Raw genomic sequence first — 20,465 nt, 5'->3', positions numbered from 1 at the left:
TGGAATGAGCTGCCAGAGGAAATGGTGGAGGCTGGTACAATTGCAACATTTAAGAGGCATTTGGATAGGTATATGGAGGATAGTGGGTTAGTGTAGTTTAGGTGGGCTTGGATCGGCGCAACATCGAGGGCCCAAGGGCCTGTACTGCGCTGTATTCTTCTATGTTCTATGTTCTATGTTCTAAACATGTGCAAACTAAGCTGGGGCTTCCACGTTCAGTTTCAAGGAATTCATAATGTCAGGAATTTTTAGCTTTTTAGCTCCTATTTATTCCTTTGACAGATTTAAAGTGGTTTGTCGCCTTGCAGCCTCTCACTTCTTCCTCGCACTCTGCCCATCACCTTGCAACATCACTCTTCCCCCAGTTTTCAGCCTTCCTTTTCTCTGTCCTACTTTATTGACCCCGGCAACCTCTTCCATCTGCTCCCTCCCCACGTTGCAGGCTTACTTTCTACACATCTCATGCAACCCTGTTCCTCACCACTGTCAGCCCTCCATTTACTAGGAGCTTCCTTCTGTTTCAAGGAAAATGTTCTCCCAAATGCAGCAGACAAAACTCCCAGAAGACAGTATACTCAGCTCAGGTAAAAGGTTTTCCAACCTTGGCTTTTACAACAATTGCTCCTTGGCAAAACTCTTTCCCAATTCACTCACTTGGGTACTTTCTTACAAACCGTTCTAATCGTAGACTTGCTCTTTCTTGCAATTGCTGCTGATAGGTTGGCTGAACAAAAGACATCCATGTATTAGTTGGAGGAGAGATTCCTCAATTAATCTCCCTTCTACTTATGAAGGAGACTTTTCTCTGGATGCCCCCTTGATTTGAATTTTCTCAAGTATTTTCAGTGCGTTCAGATCTGCCTGCTGTCATGTGTTTTCAGCCATGGTATGATGGATCATTTGATAACCCCTCATTTCCATCCACATGTTGGACCCATAACAGCTTCTGAGTGACATCTATGACTGCTGACTATATTCATTGGAGCTATTGCTCCTCCACACTGACCAGATGACTGTGGACAAAAAAAAAGAAAAACAAATCCATTTTTAAGGATTACATTGTCCTAACTGTGTTAGACTTGCTCTATTTCCAAGTCTTGAGATTGGCATCGCCTACCTTAGCTGGTGATTTGACCAATTGCTGAATATTGCAGGGCCTCCAATTGACCCAACTGTATGTAAGCCACCCTGCCTGGCTTTTGGAGTCCTGACCTTTTTATATGCCAGGAATTATTAAAACTGTAGTGGTGTGATTGAAGCATACTGTACTGGGTCCAGACATGGACTGGCTCTGGAATCCAGTTCCCATCTCCTCCACAAATCCAGTGCCATGTCCATAACATCAGGTTAACAGTAAAGATTGTTAAAGCAAACCATTCAACTTAGCTAGTGAATCTGTCAAAGCATTTATCCACCAATTGAGCAAAAGCTCTAATCTTGTTTGATAGTATTCTTGTCAAGTACTTTGGAGTGTTTAATTGCATTAACAGTGCTATGTAAATGCAAGTTATTGTCACAAAATTTGCAAGTTGTTTTCCTATCCCTTATGAACGAAAAGAAAGTTGAAAGGTATAAGAACAGACTTATATGAAGAATAAACACCAGCATGAACTGTTGAATCAAATGGCCTATTTTCATGCAGTACCCCACAATATTTGGATCTAAAAATGTCAATTGTATTAACTATTAGTATTAGGTATCCTGGACCCCAGTCTAATGTTCTTTGAACTTGAATTTAAATTTCACATTGGCAAATAGTGATTTTTAAATTCAGTAAAAGTTAGCTTAATGGCATCTATGATTGGCAAAACTCTTATTACAAACCCATGCAGTTCCTTGAGGGAAGGAGCTTCATGTGACTTCAGATCCATAGACATTTGGTTGAATCTTAGGTCATTGAAGGTCGATCAATAAATGCTGGTTGAGCACTGCTGCCAGAAATGTTGACATCACCTGAAAAAATAAAATAACCTGCTAGGTAAAACATAATTCTATCCATAGTGTTTGAAAATCAATGCAATAATTATTCAAACTGTTTTCACATTGGAGCTTATTATCTTCTAAGCAGTTATTCAGGCTGATTTCAAAAATTATGATTTGTTATAGTTTCTGGTGTTTTCATAATTGCATCAAATATTTGACTGATATTCTTACTTTCTGTAAACCAGGTGATCGGATTGTCAAAGTAAACGGGGAAAGTATTATTGGAAAGACATATTCCCAAGTTATAGCCTTGATTCAAGACAGGTAGGAATGGTGTTTATTTTTGTAATTCAACGTTTATCTCCATTGATAAAGCAGAAATCTCTAAAAAGATGTAATGTTCTACAGCTGTTGATGCTACTGCTACCAAATGAGCATGCATCAGGGCCAGGTGTGTGTGCGCTGGCAGCCACCATGCAGGTCAAGTGCGCAAGTGCAACTGGTTCTGATGTCTTCCCATTTGGTGACAAGAGTCGATATTTTTGTCAATAACTATGTTTAAACAGGCCACCTGTAGGATTTTAATTTGCAGTAAAGAGACAAATTGTCAGTTGACAACAAGTACGAATGTAGATGCTATTTTCTTCAATTGCTCTTTCTTTTGAAATGTCCTGATGAGTGCAAGATAAACAGCGTCAACAAAATATCCTTTTTCAACATTACCCAAGTTCTTTACAGCCTAACGACTATTGGGTTTAAGAATATGATTTTATATTGAACTAGATTTAGTCCTTTAACTGTATAATGGTAGCAGCAACTTATTCTATGCTTGGTGCAGCTGAACAGTTGGAGAGGCATGAAAGTCTGTTCTAATAATAAAGACTATTTTCTGTAGGAGTTGATTGGCAGAAATAACATTCAATGTGCATAAACTTCACAGCCTTCATCATACTCGTAAATGATGTTCTGGTGTCTTCAGTCGTAATATGTGAGAAACAAATTAGTGTTAGTGTTATTTCATAACAATCTGAAATATGATTATCGCCATATTTTTGTTGTGTATTAAAGTAAATGTGGTGTCTCTTCAAAGTTTGCAACAAAGTATGTTCTGAGTGGGTTAATGTCATAGATTGCATTAAGCTCCAACCCATGTAGTGGTGCCATACTGACTTGGATGGGGAAGTTCCGTCACATAGGTTGTCGCAGAATGAAGACCTATTTCCAAGGTCTCATAGAGTCATACAGCATGGAAACAGACCCTTTTAATCCAACTCCTCTGCTCTGACCAGACCTTCTGATCTGCCCTAGTCCCATTTGGCCCGTACCCTCTAAACTTTTCCTATTCATCTACCTGTCCACATACCTTGTAAATGTTGCAATTATGATTAGATTAGATTTCCTACCGTGTGTAAATAGGTTCTTCGGGCCAACAAGTCCACACCGACCCTTCGAAGAGCAACTCACCCGGACCCATTCCTGTACGTTCACCCCTGACTAATGTACCTACCACTTCCGGCAATTTAGCAAGGTCAATTCAGCTAACCTGCACATCTTTGGACTGTGGGAGGAAACCCACGCAGACACGGGGAGAATGTGCAAACTCCACACAGACAGTTGCCCGAGGCGGGAATTGAACCCGGGTCCCTGGCGCTGTGAGACAACAGTGCTAACCACTGAGCCACCATGTCGCCCATCTCTGTCAGAGCGTTCCACATATGTACCACGCTGTACGTGGAAAATGTTACCCCTCAGGTCCTTCTTTAAATCTTTTCCCTTTCACCTTAAACCTATGCCCTATAGATTAAGGCTTCCCCACCTGAGGGAAAAGACTTGGCTATTCGCCCTATCCATGCCCCTCATGATTTTATAAATCTCTATAAGGTCACCCCTCAGCCTGCGATGTTCCCAGAGATAAAGCCCCAGCCTATCACCTTCTCCTTATAACTCAAACCCGCCAGGCCTGATAATATCCTTGTAAATCTTTTTTGCACCTCTCAAACTTAACAGCACTCTTCCTGTAGAAGGGTGAACAGAATTCCTGATGAAGAGCTTATGCTTGAGGCATCGACTGTCTTGCTCCTCATATGCTGCCTGACCGGCTGTGCTTTTCAGCGCCACACTTTTTGATAGAACTCCCTTCTTGTAGAAGGGTGAACAGAACTGTATGCAATATTCTAAAAGTGGCCTCACCAATGTCCTGTACAGCCACAACATGACGTCCCAACTTCTTAAACTCTGTGCTGACCAATAAAGGCAAGCATACCAAATGTCACCTTCACCACCGTGTATACCTTTTGACTCCACTTTCAAGGAACATTGCTGTTTATATTAATAATGTAATTTTCTATCATGCAATATCTCTTATTCAGACTCACGTCTTTGCGATTTCGTTGCCCAAAGTATTCTAGAGTGAAAGAAGATCTCAAAATATTATGAACGTTAAAAAATTAAAGTATAACTTTTGTTTACCTCAAATTTTTCTTTTTGGTATAATGTAACCTGACCTGAAAATGGCTTCCATTTTTGCCCTCCATGGCAGAGGGAAACACGTGCTTTGTATCTAACTAGAAATGCTTAATATTTATTTTTTAATCCTAAGTCCTTTTCATCTTAGAAGTAAATTGATATTTTACAGCATCACTCTTTATAACTATATACCTAGAACATCTTTTTAAAACTTTGAAAGCTTGGATTGCACATTGTTTAAGTTTATAATGTTATCATTGTTTCCAAACCTTGAAAAACACGCAACAAATAATTGGACCCCTTCAATCTCTAACAACTAAAGAATCCAAATCTACATTTTGGCAGCAAATCAAAAGCAAAGTATTGTGAATGCTGCAGATATGAAATTTTAAAATAAAAGCTCTTCAGATGTGGTAGTATCTGTGGAGAGAGAAATAAAGTTAATGTTTTGAGTCCAGTGTGATTTTTCTTAGAAATTGAGAGTTTATGCATTTGGGGTGAGTTGTACTTGGGGAAGTCCAATGAGGCAAGGGAATACATAATAAGTGGTAGAATACCAGGAAATGTATAGCAACAAAGACCTTGGAGTCCATGTCCACAGATACTCATGCAGATGGCAGGATAGATAGATAAGGTGTTGAAGAAGGCAAATGTCATGCTTGCCTTCATTATCTGAAGCTTAGCATACAGGATCAAAAAGGCTCCAATGAAACTATATAAGACATTAATTAAGCCATAGGTGGAGGTTTGTTAATTTTAAGAAAGATTTGATAAGCTGGGGCTGATTCCTTTGAAACAGAGGATCAACATATACAACATTGACACTAACTGGCATGGATAGTAAGCCCCTCTCCCTTTGTTTTAGCACTGCCTCAGTATCAGTCAAGATTGCATTCATATCTCTGGAATGGGACATGAATCCATGGTACTTGAATTCAAAGCAGGTATGTGATACCCATTCAAATGTGATGCCCATTGAGATGTGACTGACCCCAATTAATGCCTTCATGTAGCTTTGTGATAGTGGCCTTAACTGTTTACTTCATGCTTCCATGACTAAGAGAGGAAATCATGGTTGAATGAGCATAAATGAATGAAAACTGTGTTTGTGTTCCTTCCCTCAAAGTAGGACATTTGCTTCTGAAAGGGCTCCATTTAGCAGCCCAGATGGGAAATGCCAGTTGAGAAGTTGGAAACAGAGACCTAGAATTAAATAGCCACAAGCTCATCTATTACGCTGCTTAACATTGACAGACAGAAGTAATGAATACAACAGTGTATCCTGTTTTTCTTTTACAGTGATTCTGTGCTGGAGCTTTGTGTTATGCCAAAAGATGAAGACATCCTGCAACTAGTAAGATTACTGTTTAATTTGTTGCTCGCAAGCTGGATTTAATTGGGTTGAAATTACATTGTTTTACAGATTTCAGAATTAGCAGATTATTCAGATTTTTGGTCTAAACTGAGCTATTCCCAAGTTCAAGTATAACATTCAATATTCATCTTTAGCTTTTTTATTATCTTTATTTGAACATCCAGAGTCCAGCTTTATATTTCAATTATAGTAAAATGGAACTGGTGCTTTATTCAAAATGCTGTGCACAAAAAATAGTTTCTGGTGTTTCCTTTTTCTGTGTCCTTTATCATCTCAAAATGTCTTGTGAATAATGGGGAATTTGGAGAAATTGGGACTGGAGTAGATTTTCCTCTAGCTTGCTTCTTGCTGACTAAGAGCACCCTGATACATCTGTTTTCGGCTCTAGCGGTTGGATTTTCCATAATACTGAGAACCAGCAACAAATGTTTTCATTGAAGTGGAAGTAAGCCATTTATCCTTTCAGTCTGTTCTGCTATTCACTCGTATCCTGGCTTGACCTGTACCCTAATTGAAAATACCTACCTTTTGAATCTTTGAATTTTGTTGTTAAAATTGACTGATTAAGAATTAGTTGTTGTTTGCAGTAAAGAATTGCAGATTTCAATCAGCCTTTTTGTGTGCAGAAGTGTTTCGTTGTTCATTCCCAAAAAGTTTAGATCTGATGTTTCGACTGTGCACTATTATCTTGAACTCTCCAATCAACAGAATTAGCTTATTTATATCTGCTGCCTTTGATATTGTACTGACTTCGATCAAATCGTCCTTTAAACTTCTAAATTCCAGGAAATATAATCCAGGAAATGGGATCTTTACATAATTCTGGTAAATTGACTTTGCACTGCATCCAAGGCCAACTTACTTTTCGTGAGGTGCTCTGTGTAGTCTAACCATGGCTGCATATTGCTGAGACATCTTTTACCTCATATTTTAGTCCACCAACCAGAAAGGCCAGAATTCCATAGCTATAGTTTTGCCCGTTCATCTTGATTTATTAATTGTATCATTGTAATTTTGAATCCATTTACACTGTTTGCAGCGGCACCTTTTTTTATTCTTGTCAACCTTTGAGATGTGATTTTTCCATCTCGTTCGAGCTTCTAATAATTACACTGAATAGTTTACGCCCAATGCATGTTAGGCATCAAGTCACCGAGAACCATCCCTTAACCCTATTTTCCAACTCTTGCTAAGTATCATTTCCATTTCCTAATTGATCATTTGCCTTCATTTCGATGAGGTTTCGCTTTAATGAGCTGTTTCTTATGAGATACTTCATCAAATACCACACATGGATATTCCTTGATTCCTCCCTTTTGTCACTTCTTTATTAGGGATGATCTACCTTTTACAAACCTGTCCTGACACTTGCTGATCAACCACCAATTTTTAAAGTATTCAGTCAACCTATTCTTAATTAAAGACTTCAGTAATTTTCAAACAGTATATAAGGCTAACTGGTTTCTAGTTCACTGGTTACACTGCATCAGCTTGTGTACATCCGAGTGAGATGTGCTGTCTTCCATTCCAAAGATCAGTTGCCAAATTATAAGAAGTTTGGAATCTTCAAAACTTTTCTTTGAAACCTTAGTTCGAAAAGCATTTTGTCCCGAGGGAAGAATTTCTGTTTAATACCATTATTTTCTTTTGACATTGTTGATTTAGGTATCTTAATTTTGTTGAGTATGTGTCTCTGATTCAATATTAATTGCCTTGGGTTGATGCAAAGTAATTATTCAACATATCTGCCATTTCTTGATTTTGGTATATGACATCACCGTTATCACTATTTTCAAGGAGTTCACTTTCCTCCCAAGTACATTTGTTGTTTTTAATGTAATTGAACAAAAAATGTTGATTCTGATACCCCATATTCTCTTGTAGATTTTTTTAGCCGTTTTGTCACCCTTTGTGGATCTTCCCTTTCGCTAGGATCTGTTTTTATGCTCTGTTGTTTAGTTTTAAGTTGCTTTATCTCTTCAGTTATCTATCAATGGTTTTGAGGAGTAGATGAGTAGAACTCTTGCCCCTTTGAGATATTGTCCAATTTTATATACCGGTCATTCTGGTATAATGTATGTTTTGTCGACGTGAATTGGCTATAATGCGATTGATGAATTGTGGACATTGTTTGGATAACGCAAACGTTCTACTGAATGGGTATAGTGATTTTCTGTGGTGGCTTTTGATGGAGCAAGGTTACAGAGGAATGTCATGTTATAGCACAACACCTTCACTCTTGAACACCTCCAATTGAATTGCCCAAATGCCAGTTATATTTTGAAATCTTAACCTTTTACATCTGCTTTACTTGGTAGTTTGTTACAAATATATAGGAATTTGTAGTATGGAAGCCAAGACTTCTGAGACTAAAATTCCTGAACCCAAACAATAGTTTAAAATTTCCCATCTTGTATCTTCAGCTGTCCGGTTTCTGCCATTCTTGTTCCTTTTTTAAAAACAAAATGTAGAGTTTCTGCTGAATCCTTCTTTGTTGTTTTGATTTTTTTTCTTGGATTCATAGACTCAAAAATAAGTCTATTACCCTTTCCCTTTTAGTTTCTTCTCTGTATCTCCAAAGCAAGGCCATCTTGACATTGAATACTTCAAATATGCTGTGCTCTGTATGTGTTCACAGGGACTTTCATTTGTTTGCTTATATACAACCTCTACAGAGGTTATAGAGTCATTGTCATAGAATCCCTACAGTGTGGAAGCAATCCAGTTGGCCCATTGAGCCGACATCAACCCTCTGAAGAGCACCCCACCCAGAATCACTTACATCTCTGTAACCCTGCATTTCTCATGGCTAATCCACAAATCCTACTAATCCCCGCACACCATTGGGCGATATAGCATGGTCAATCCACCTAACCTGCACATCGTTGGACTGTAGGAGGGAACCAGAGCACCCAGAGGTAACCCACACAGATGTGGGAAAAATGTATGAACTCCACACAGACAGTCGCCTGTGAGGCAGCAGTGCTTACCACTGAGCCACCATGGAGCATAAAAAGATTAGATTAGATTACTTACAGTGTGGAAACAGGCCTTCGGCCCAACAAGTCCACACCGACCCTCCGAAGAGCAACCCTCCCAGACCCATTCCCCTACATTTACCCCTTCACCTAACACTACGGGCAATTTAGCATGGCCAATTCACCTAACCTGCACATTTTTGGTCTGTGGGAGGAAACCAGAGCACCCAGAGGAAACCCACTCAGACACGGGGAGAATGTGCAAACTCCATACGGGCAGTTGCCTGAGGCGGGAATTGAACCCGGGTCTCTGGCGCTGTGAGGCAGCAGTGCTAACCACTGTGCCACCATGCCGCCCAGATCCTTCAGTCCAACCAATCCATGCCAAACATAATCCCAAACTATTCTCACTTGCCAGCCCCTGGCCCATATCCCTCAAAACCTTTCCTATTTATTTACTGATCTAAGTATCTTTTAAACGTTGTAACTGTGCCTGCATCTCCCACTTCCTCAGGAAGTTATTTCCACACACAAACCACACTCTGTGTAAAATATTTGCCCCTCATGTCTTTTTTAAATCGCTCCTCTCACTTTAAAAATTTGCCCCAGTCATCAAATTCCCCATCCTAGGGAAAAGACACTTACCATTAACCCTATCTATACCTCTATAAAGTCAACTCTCAACCTCCTATGCTTCAGTGAAAAAAAACTCCCAGCTTATCCAGCCTTTCTTTAAACTCAAACCTTCCATTCCCAGCAACATCACCTTCTCTATCTTAATATTCTTTCTGTAACTGGTTGACCAGAACTGATCACTTCATCAGAAGAGGCCTCACCAATGCCCTGTACAACCTCATCATGACTTCCCATCTCCTACACTCAAAGGACTGAGCAATGAAGGCAAGTGTGCTCATGCCTTTTTAACTGCCTTGTCTAAATATGATGCGAACTTCAAAGAATTAAGTACCTGAACCCCAAGGTCCCTCTGTTCTATAACCGAAGGGCCCCCATTGATTGTAAAAGTCCTGTTCCTGTTTGTTGTACCAAAATGAAATACCTTGCATTTATCCAGTTATCTTCAGTGAGTGTTTTTTCAAAATTGCTGTTGGATAATGTACTGATGAATTTACTGTATTTTTCATGATTGTCGCCAGGTCATATTCCGTAATGTAATCTATAATTTGTAACTCATTTTTGTCCATCTCCCTATCTCTTCTCCCCCCAAAACAAAAAACACCTTGGTATAATTGAACAACTTCCTGCTCCTATCCCCCATACCCCTCTCCCTTTCTAAATCCAATCTGTATTTAGAGTCATGGAGATGTACAGCATGGAAACAGACCCTTCGGTCCAACCCGTCAATGCCGACCAGATATCCCAACCCAATCTAGTCCCACCTGCCAGCACCCAGCCCATATCCCTCCAAACCCTTCCTATTCATATACCCATCCAAATGCCTTTTAAGTGTTGCCATTGTACCAGCCTCCACCATTTCCTCTGGCAGCTCATTCTACATGTACCATCCTCTGTGTGAAAAAGTTGCCCCTTCGATCTCTTTTATATCTTTCCCCTCTCACCCTAAACCTATGCCCACTAGTTCTGGTCTCCCCGACCCCAGGGAAAAGACTTTGTCTATTTATTCTTTCCATGCCCCTTATGATTTTGTAAACCTCTATAAGGTCACCCCTCAGCCTCTGACCCTCCAGGGAAAATAGCCCCAGCCTGTTCAGCCTCTCCCTATAGCTCAAATCCTCCAACCGTGGCAACATCCTTGTAAATCTTTTCTGAACCCTTTCAAGTTTCACAACATCGTTTCGATAAGAAGGAGACCAGAATTGCAAGCAATATTCCAACACTGGCGTAATTTATCTATTGTTTCCTGTTTTCTATTTCTCTCTCTCTTTTTGTAAAGGTATGAAATTGGTTATTTCCAAATCACTGAATTCTTCCAGAATCCAAGGAATTTTGCAATGTTGGAACCAATTGACTCAACTGTATCTGCGCTCATTTCTGTTAAAACTCTAGGATATAGACCAGCTGGTCCTTGGGACTTTTTAGCCTTTAGGTCTGCTAATTTTGTTTGGCATTGTTAGCCTGGTGATGGTAATTGCTATCTCCCATTCTCCTCTTGATTTTCAAGCATCGTTGGGAAATTTTATAATTCTGGTATGATAACCACAGACTCAAAATACCTGTTTAACACCTCCACTATTATTAATTGTTTACTATTATTAATTTCCCCAGACTCACTCTTTAGAGAATCAACACTAGTTTTAATTGCTAATTTTCTATTCAACTACTTGTGGAAACTCCTATTGTCTGTTTTTATATTATGAGCCGGCTTAGTCTCTTCTTATTTTCTCCCCTTTTTAGTCATCCTATACTCGTTCTTAAAATCTATCCGTTTATCTGACCTAGTGACTAATCCTTTCTGATTAGTACAATATTTCTTGCGATTTGACATTATCCCTTGTTTAGCCAGGCATGATGCATCCTTTTCGAAGAATCATTCTTTTTTGCTGGAATAAATCTTTGTGGGAAGTTATAAAATATTAAGTCTGCATTTCTACTGTCCTAATATTTCTGTTTTTCAGTTCACTTTAGCTAGCTCTGCCTTGTAATTGCCTTTATTCACGTTTAAAATACTAGTCTTAGACTTACTTCACCTTCCTTCACACTGGATATGAAATTTAATTATGGTTATTTTAAATGTCACTTAAAGGCTCCTTTACCATGAGTTTATTGATTTGTCTGATTGCCTCACTAGCAAGTTTAGAATAGCCTGCTTGGCTCTAGAGAATGTATTGTTAAAAGAGTTTGCCCCAGACACAATTGATGAAATCCCTGTCCATCCCATACCTTCAGAACATCATCGTTGTAGTACTGTATCGAAATGATTGCTGTGCCCTTATTCATGGTCTTTCATTCATATGTTGAAACTTTATTGCTGGAACAGCACAGCAGGTCAGGCAGCATCCAGGGAACAGGAGATTCGACATTTCGGGCACAGGCCCTTCTTCATTCCTGAAGAAGGGCCTGTGCCCGAAACGTCGAATCTCCTGTTCCCTGGATGCTGCCTGACCTGCTATGCTGTTCCAGCAATAAAGTTTCAACTTTGATCTCCAGCATCTGCAGACCTCACTTTCTCCTCTTTCATTCATATGGAATTTTCAGATAAACCTTCCATCTCCCAAAACCCTCTTTGATGTCCTTATTAATTCATGTTTCTTTGGATGCTTGATTATTTTCTTGCTTTGATGCTTTCCACTGTTAGATGGCAATGTTATGGATTTATTTCTGTATAAATTTGCATTGCAATTTGCCTTTTTTGAAATGTGAGGCTATAGTTCTTCAGTTAAGCCCAACAAATACTTATGAGGATGAGTGTTATTTCATCAATCAATTCTTAATGGGTAGTTTTGAGAGAAGTCGCAAGCTTCTTATTATATAATCTTCCTGTTTATGTGAATTAATTGAGTGTTATATAGACATAATACAGCCATAAGATGTTCAAATAATGTACTCCTCCATAAGAACTGCATTCATACAATGGTCACTAGAACTTTTTGAATGAATTTACATCTTGATCCAGTTCAACGTCAGCTTTTTAAATATGCAAATTGTGATATAATATGGGAGCGAGAAAATAAATTTTGAGACAAATAAGGAATAACAGTATGATTTCAGTATATAGATGCTAAAGTTTGTAAATTAATAGAAACCTTGAGGCTCAAATGCAATTTTGTGACAGTGCAAGCACAGCTAAAGTCATAGTAAAGAACTGGAGCATTTTGGGCTTGAGAAGTAGAGGAATGCAACACAAGACCAAAGAAGTAATCATAAATTTGAACATAGTGACATTCCTTTAGGTGCCCTATTATAGAAAGGGTGTCAAAATAAGAGAATATCTCTAAAGCTTTGACAGAGGCTCAAATCATGCATCTAAAGAAATTATTATTGTTTCTCTATTTGTTTATGAATAATTTGATTTCCTCTCCAATTATTCAACATGATTCGTTTTTTTTTAGTTTCTTTGCGGTTTTAGGTTGTAACTTTTTTCCTGCCTCTTATTTGTGTGTCTGATTTTTAATCCTTTTGGTTCTGAGTCTGAGTGATTTGTATATGGAGTCCAACTCGATGTATTTATTGACTGAATTCCAGTTGGAGTGCCAGGCTTCAAGGAATTCTCTCTGTTGTCTCTGTTTTGCCTGTGCGAGGAAGATTACTTTGTCCCAGTTGAATTCGCTTCCTTCGTTGTCTGTGTGGTTGGATAGTACTGGTCATGTCTGGCAGTGGTGAGCTGACGTTCGTGCATTTGTATAGTCCCCTTCCAGGACATATTAGTGGAATGCATACCTACCGATAAATTCCAGACCAGTGTGTGCAGGAAGAATACCCATACAGATCAGATATTGAATTATATCCACAACCAGCCTAGGACTGACAAATGATGCTGCATTTGAACACTGCAAGGACACACTGCAGTAACCCAGAACTCCAGAAGGCAGAACAGGAGCACCTATTCAAGGGATTTAAACAAAACAGGTACCCCAAGAGCACTATCCCCCAGTAGTTAGGTAACAAACCTATAGAAGAAAACACTACACAACCAAACAGAGTGACCATACCATACATCAAAGCCCTATCAGAAATGACTACCCGATTACTCAGACTCCTAGGAATCTTAGTGGCCCATAAACCAGTAGACATCTTTCATCAGCTCCTTGCAAAGATTTAATTCTCGACACCCACATCCAGCATACAAGCTCTAAGGAATGTGAAAAACACTACATAGGAAAAATAGGAAGAAAACTGACCGTACGAGTGCACAAAACAGATAACAAAGGGCATGAATTCAACTGGGACAATGTAACTATCCTAGCACAGTCAAAACAAAGACACGCGAGAGAATTCCTTGAAGCCTTGGCACTCCAACTGGAATTCAATCAATAAATACTGAACTGGACCCCATATACAAACCACTCAGACTCAGAACCGGAAGGACAAAAAAAAGATAATTACCAGCCGGGACAGACTGCCAACACTTTATCGAAGACACACTGACGATGTCACCTAGCGAGGCGATGAAACGTCTGTAGAAAAACACACTAGCTTGGCAAATTAATCTACGACCTTATCCACAACTCGAGCTACAAGTCTTTTCCAAAACTTAAGAGTAGCTGCTGTTTGCTGATGGTTTTGGATTTTTTTATTGGGAATATTATAGCAGCTGGTATGATTTATAAGACGAGCAGTAACAGAGCTTGGAGATGTGGTATAATTTAGGTAATAGGAAGGCTGTGAAAGCTATGAAAATTTTGACTACTCACAATTTGTCATAAATGAGCCATATTTTCTGGGTCAATGATTTAAAGCCACAGCAAGCCAGGTTATGTTAGAATTAGACTCAAAATAGTAAGTATTATGCTTGATACATAATTCTTAAGCTCACTGGCATCTTCCATAGAGAGTAGGTATATTTATAGCTTGCTGAATCCAGCAGATTCATGACAGAATATTCTGTCACTGTATGAATTAACCAGCTTGTGCTGTGATTCCTTTCATTTGGCTATTTACAGGTTGTTAAGACCTACAACAGTGGTAAGATTGCAATAGGAACCTTTTTTTAGTTTGTTAAATTTAAAGTTTTTTTTAACGTTGCAAGCATGTCTTGTATTGAAGTAATGCCCTTGATGTTTCCTTTGAGCTGGGTAAAAAGCAAATGGGTAGCTTTGAATGGTAAACCAGAATTTTAAAGTTCCTCTTGCCAGAGGTGAGATGACAAAGGACTGGGAGACTGCTAATGTTGTCTCATTATTTAAGAGGAGGAGAGGAAAGGACAGTCCAGAAAGTTGTAGATTAGTCAGTCTAGCATTGTTGGGGAAGTTATTACAAAGAGTTTGCAGAACAGTTTATATATGTATCTGGATAGACACTGACTAATTGGGGATAGTCAGCATTAATTTGTTAGAGCAAGGTTGTGTTTGACAAATTAGCAGACTGGTTAAGAAAGCAAGAAGCTATAATATCCAAGGCAAAGTGGCACCAAGGTTCCAAAATTTCCTTTATGGCAGGAAGCAGAGGAGAGAGATGTTTCTGTGACTGAAACTCTTTCCAGTGAGGTTCTACAGAGCTCTGTGCTGGGGTCCATTTTGTCTGTGGTGTAGATTAATAATTTGGACTTAAATATAGGGAGTATGATTAAGAAGTTTCTCAAAAAATGTGCAGAGCAATGACAAATGGAATTCAACCTGGGAAAGGTTGATTCTAGAGATGAGTGTATTGTCTTATGAAGAGAGATTGACCAGTTTAGGCCTACATTCAGTAGAATTTAGGATGAGAGCAGATCTAATTGAGGCATACAGGCTGTTAAAGGGAATTGACAGCAGAGACATAGAGCAAATATTTCTCCTTGTGGGGCAGTCTAGAACAAAGAGAATATAGGTTAAAGGGTAGCAGATTTTAAATAGAAATAGGGCGAAATAAGTTGTCTCAAAGAGTCATAAATCTGTGAAATTCACTACCTTAGAGTATAGTGGATGCTGGGACATAGAGTAAATTTAAGGAGGAGATAGATTTTTAATTAGTAATGGGTTGAAAGGTTGTTGAGAGTGGGCAAGAAAGTGGAGTTGAAGCTGAGATAAGATCAGCCATGATTTTATCAAAGGGCAGAGCAGCTTTGAGGGGCTGAATTGGCTACTTCTACTCCTGGTTTTTATGTCCTTGTGTAAAAGGAGAAGATAATGCACCTGGGAAGGCTAACAGGGCAAGGGATTATACATTGAACAGTTCGGACCCATAGAAAGATCTGATGACTTGAAAGACCTTGGTGTGAATACCTAGCAATCCCTGAAGGAAGCAGGGCAGGAAGACAAAGTGGTTAATAAGACCAATGGGGTAATTGCCTTTATTAGTACAAGTGCAGGGAGGCTATGCTGAAATTGTATATAATGCTGGTTGGGCCATGACTGGAATCCTGCAAGTTGTTCTGGTCACCAAATTCTAGGAGAGATATGATTGCACGAGATTGGATGCAGAGTCGATTTACTGTGGCTGAGCGATGAGGAAAGACCAGACAGCCTGGGGTTGTTTCCCTTGGAGAAGCAAAGTTTGAGAGAGGACCAGGTAGTGGTGTGTAAAATTGAGTGACATAATTGGGATGACTTTTTTTTTAAAAAAGGCATTTTTCCATGAGTCCAGGAGTCATTAATCAGGTTGCATAGATTTAAGATAAGAACTAGAAAGCTAAGAGTTCTCTTAGCCTTCTGTCTTTTGGTCTCCCTGCTATAGAAAAGCTGTTATTAAACTTGGAAGGGTTCAGAAAAGATTTGCTAGGATGTTGCCATGGTTGGATGGCTCAAACTGTAGGAAGAGGCTGACTGGCTGGGGCTGTTTTCCCTGGAGTGTTGGAGGCTGTGGGGTGACCTTATAGAGGCTTATTAAATCATGGGGGACATGGATAGGGTGAACAGTCAGGGTCTTTTTCCTGGGGTGGGAGATCCAAAACTAGAGGGCATAGGTTTAAGGTGAGAGTGGAAAGATATAAAAAGGACCCAAAGGGCAATGTTTTCATACAGAGGGTGGTGCATGTATGGAATGAACTGTCAGAGGAAGTGGTGAAGGCATGTATAATTGCAACATTTAAAAGGCATCTGGATGGCTATATGAATAGGAAGAGTTTGGAGGCATATGGACCTGGTGCTGACGGGTGGGACTAGATTGGATTGAGATATCTGGTCGGCATGGACAGGTTGTGTGCTATACATCTCTGAGACTCTTACTCTTACCTTAAATCAGTGCCCCATGGTTGTTCACCCAGAGGGTGATGGGAGCCTGAGATCACTCTAAAGTGTGCTTGAATCAGAAGCTCTCATAATATTTAAGCAATATTTAGGTATTCACTTGTGTTGCCATAACGTTTGGGCCTGTAGCCCAAGAGTGGAAAAGGAAATTAGTGCAGTTAATCCTTGTTTACTGGCGCAGGCACAATGGGCTGAACGGCCCTCTTTTGTACTGTAAACATCTAAATCTGAGCCTAATTTCATGAGGATGTTGGTTTTACAATTTCTTTTCAGCAATCTTCTGGCCCAACAGCCATCCAAGTTGAGAGTTCTGGCATTGTGGGGACAGGGAGCTCATGGTTAAAGATATCAATTATAGAATGTGGATGAAATGGGATGGCGTATCAATTAGGATATGACGTTTGGGGGATGGGATTAGGGGTAAATTTTCGCAGTTTGGAATCGGCGGGGGGGGGAATGTTGTCTGATGGGGTCTGACAAGATTGACCTTGGCCTATGGGAAATAATTCTTGTCCTTCTGGTCCACAAACAGTGCGGTTTAGGCATTTGCCTGATGTTTTTGGCCTATGTTCCCTTTTCTTCTCTGCTGCAATTACTGAGTTTGAGGTTCGCGTTTACAAACACACTTACAATGCAAATGCAGCTACCATTTTAAATAGATTTTAGTGACTATATCTAGAGGGTATTAATTGCCTGTATTGAAACTGGAATTAGTTATGTTAGTGTAGGATTTGAGAGAAGGAATAGGCTTTTTGGTCCCTTCACATTGATGTCTAAACTTCACCACCTTGCCTGCGTCCGTAACCCTAGATCTCCCCCTGCCCCAATAATAAAACTTGAATATATTCAATGATCCAACATCTACTTCTCTTGGGATAATGAGCTTCAGAATTGAAATTTCCCCTTGTGTACATCTTTTTATTATGGAACAATACCTTCTAGTTCTAGGATCTCTGTAAGCAGAAACATCATCTCAGCATTTACCCTTTCAAACTCCATCTGAATTTGATGTGTTTCAATAAGGTTTGAATTCTTGTACATTCCAATAAGTCATGGCTCAATCTTTCTTCATGAACTTACTCATTCATCCAGGAACCAGCCTGGTGAACATTTCTGAATTGTCTTCAATGCAAAAGTATACCTGAAGTAAGAAGACCAAAACACACTGCAGTAATCCAAGTGGAATCTCATGAATGCGCAGTACAGATTTAACAAGAATTTCTTGAAATTTACTCCACTTATTTGCAATAGATGCAAGTGGTCCATTTGCCTTCTAAATAACTTATGGTTTCTGCATGCTGATGATTTGTGATGCATGTTATGAGGAAACCCAAATCTCCATTGTCTTCTGACCAAATTTACACTTCCTATATTATAATGGAATCTACCAAATTGTTGCTAAGTTATTTAAATCTTTATCCCCTTGCACACTTTTGTTTTCCTCAAACTTAGCTTTTCTACCTATTGTTGTATTGTCAGTAAATTTGGTAACAATATAGAGTGCTCTTTTTAAAAAGGCAATAATATAGTTTGTAAATAGTTCAGGACCCAGCTGAGCTAAAATTATCTATTTATCTCAACTTTGTTTTCTATTGGTTTGTCATTCCTCTAGTTACGCTCATTATCGAACATACTATGGCCTCTTGTGCAGTATCCTCCCTGATTATTATGTCCTCAAAATGCTGTAGTATTTTCTTTTCATAAAACCATGTTGGTGCTGCTTGATTTTTACCATTTTCTAAATTCATCTTGCTACTTCCTCCTTCATGCATTTCAACATTTTGGAATGGGAGCGACACGATGGCTCAGTGGTTAGCAATGCTGCCTCACAGTGCCAGGGACCCGGGTTCGAGTCCCACCTCATGTGACTGTCTGTGTGGCGTTTGCACATTCTCCCCATGTCTGCGTGGGTTTCCTCCCACAATCCAAAGATGTGCAGGTCAGCTGAATTGGCCCATAGTGTTAGGTGCATTAATCAGGGGTAAATGTAGGGTAGGGTTAGGGGAATGAGTCTGGGTGGGTTACTCTTCGGAGAGTCGGTGTGGACTTGTTGGGCAGAATGGCCTGTTTCCATACTGTAGGGAATTAATCTAATCTAATTTTTCCAATGATGGAAAGGAGACCATATGGTTATAGTTTCTTGATTTCTGCCCCATCTCCTTTCTTAAATTGAAGCGTAACATTTACATTTTCCCAATCAGCTGAGACCTTTACAGAATCTAGGGAATTTTTGAAGATTATAATCAATTAGTTTTTTGTGCAAACACCTTGTTTAAGATCTTGAGTTGCAGGCCAATGTTTCCAGGGCACATGGCATTTTTTAGCCTGCTATCTTTCCTAGTACATTTTCCTCTAGTGATTAAATATTTAAAGTTTTTTCTTTCTATTGCCTCTTGAATTTCTACAATGCTGGAGATACCTTTTGTTCTTTCTACCATGAAGATGTATATAAAATACTTGCTCAGTATGTCTGCTATTTTCTTGTTTTCCATTATGAATTCATCAGTCTCATCCTTTTAGGGGACCAAGATTTAATTTTTAGCTACTCTTTCTTTGTATATGCATGTGGAAACTTAGGCTGCTTTTATATTTTTTTGCGAGTTTACTAATTTTAATTTTACTTTAAGACATCCTTTACTGTTTTCTAAAGACTTGCAGATATTCTACAATATTTGCAGTATTGTAATTTTTAAAAAAATTTGATTTCATCCTTAACTTCCTTAGTTGCCTCAGTGTTTCCATTTTAGAATCAGAGTCTCCAGAGTGCAAAAAAAGGCCATTTGGCTCATCGAATCTGCACCAACCCTCCTTAAACTCTGTATTTACCGTGGCTACATCCACCTTTCAAAATGGGATGCATATTCATTGAACATTATGAAATAAATCCTTAATTATCTGGCACCTATTATTTACCCATCTTGTGTTAGCCTCATTACCCAGTAAGGTCAATCTTCTGTAATTTTATTTATTTAAAACTAGTTATTTGGTATTACAGAATTTGAGTACTGTTGAATGAGGACAGATTTTTGTCAAAATGTTTCAGTGCAACTGCCTTTGCACTCAGGACAATTTGCAAAAAATACCAATGTAAAGGAATAGCAATATTTTATACTGAACTCTTTCAGCACAGCTGGAACTTTGACATTTACCTGGTGATATGGAAAATTAGATTTGAAAGATGCTGTGTCAAAGGTTATTATAGAAAATAATAATTCATGGTATATGGGGTAACACTTTAGTATGGATAAAAGATTGGCTGGCTGGCAGAAAACAGTGTATGCAAAAGGATCCTTGTCTGATTTCCAGTATATGTCAAGTGGAGTCCTGCAGGAGTTTACTGCGCCTCACTGTTTTACAATTAATGTCAATAACGTAAATGAGGGCAATAAAAATATGACCGCTAAATTCGCAGATGATACACAAGTAGGAATGTATATTGTGAAAACCTAAATTTTCAGACATGTACAGAGGAATCCCAATTATCTGAACGAGATGGGCGGGCAGTATTTCGTTTGGATAATCGATTATTCGGTTAGTTAGAATCGTAGAGATGTACAGCATGGAAACAGACTTTCGGTCCAACTCGTCCATGCCGACGAGACATCCCAACCCACTCTAGTCTCATCTGCCAGCACCTGGCCCATATCCCTCCAAACCCTTCCTATTCATATACTCATCCAGATGCCTTTTAAATGCTGCAATTGTACCAGCCTCCACCACTTCTGCTGGTAGCCCATTCCATACACATACCAACCTTTGAGTGAAAAGGTTGCCCCTTCAGTCTCTTTTATATCTTTCCCCTCTCACCCTAAACCTATGCCCTCTAGTTCTGGACTCCCTCACCCCAGGGAATAGACTTTGTCTATTTATCTTATCCATGCCCCTCATAATTTCGTAAACCTCTGTAAGGTCACCCCTCAG

The 20,465-nt window shown here is 39.2% G+C and overlaps 1 protein-coding gene across 4 annotated transcripts in view; it reads left to right on the top strand.

The window, feature by feature from the left end:
• LOC122550041 (rho GTPase-activating protein 21-like) overlaps positions 1 to 20,465 on the top strand; it is a 253,474-nt gene that overhangs the window by 152,261 nt on the left and 80,748 nt on the right. For 3 of the 4 annotated variants that reach the window (XM_043690469.1, XM_043690471.1, XM_043690472.1), the window contains 2 exons: positions 2,169 to 2,247; positions 5,689 to 5,743. In XM_043690469.1, coding sequence (XP_043546404.1) covers positions 2,169 to 2,247; positions 5,689 to 5,743 — 134 coding nt within the window. Of the gene's footprint in view, positions 1 to 2,168; positions 2,248 to 5,303; positions 5,334 to 5,665; positions 5,744 to 20,465 lie in introns of those variants that run through there. The other variant, XM_043690473.1, reaches the window with a different exon arrangement.

The sequence above is a fragment of the Chiloscyllium plagiosum genome, chromosome 5 (assembly GCF_004010195.1).
Source record: "Chiloscyllium plagiosum isolate BGI_BamShark_2017 chromosome 5, ASM401019v2, whole genome shotgun sequence".
NCBI classification, from domain to species: Eukaryota; Metazoa; Chordata; class Chondrichthyes; order Orectolobiformes; family Hemiscylliidae; genus Chiloscyllium; species Chiloscyllium plagiosum.
Note: the sequence above shows the minus strand (reverse complement) of the source record. Positions and strands in the feature narration are given on the sequence as shown.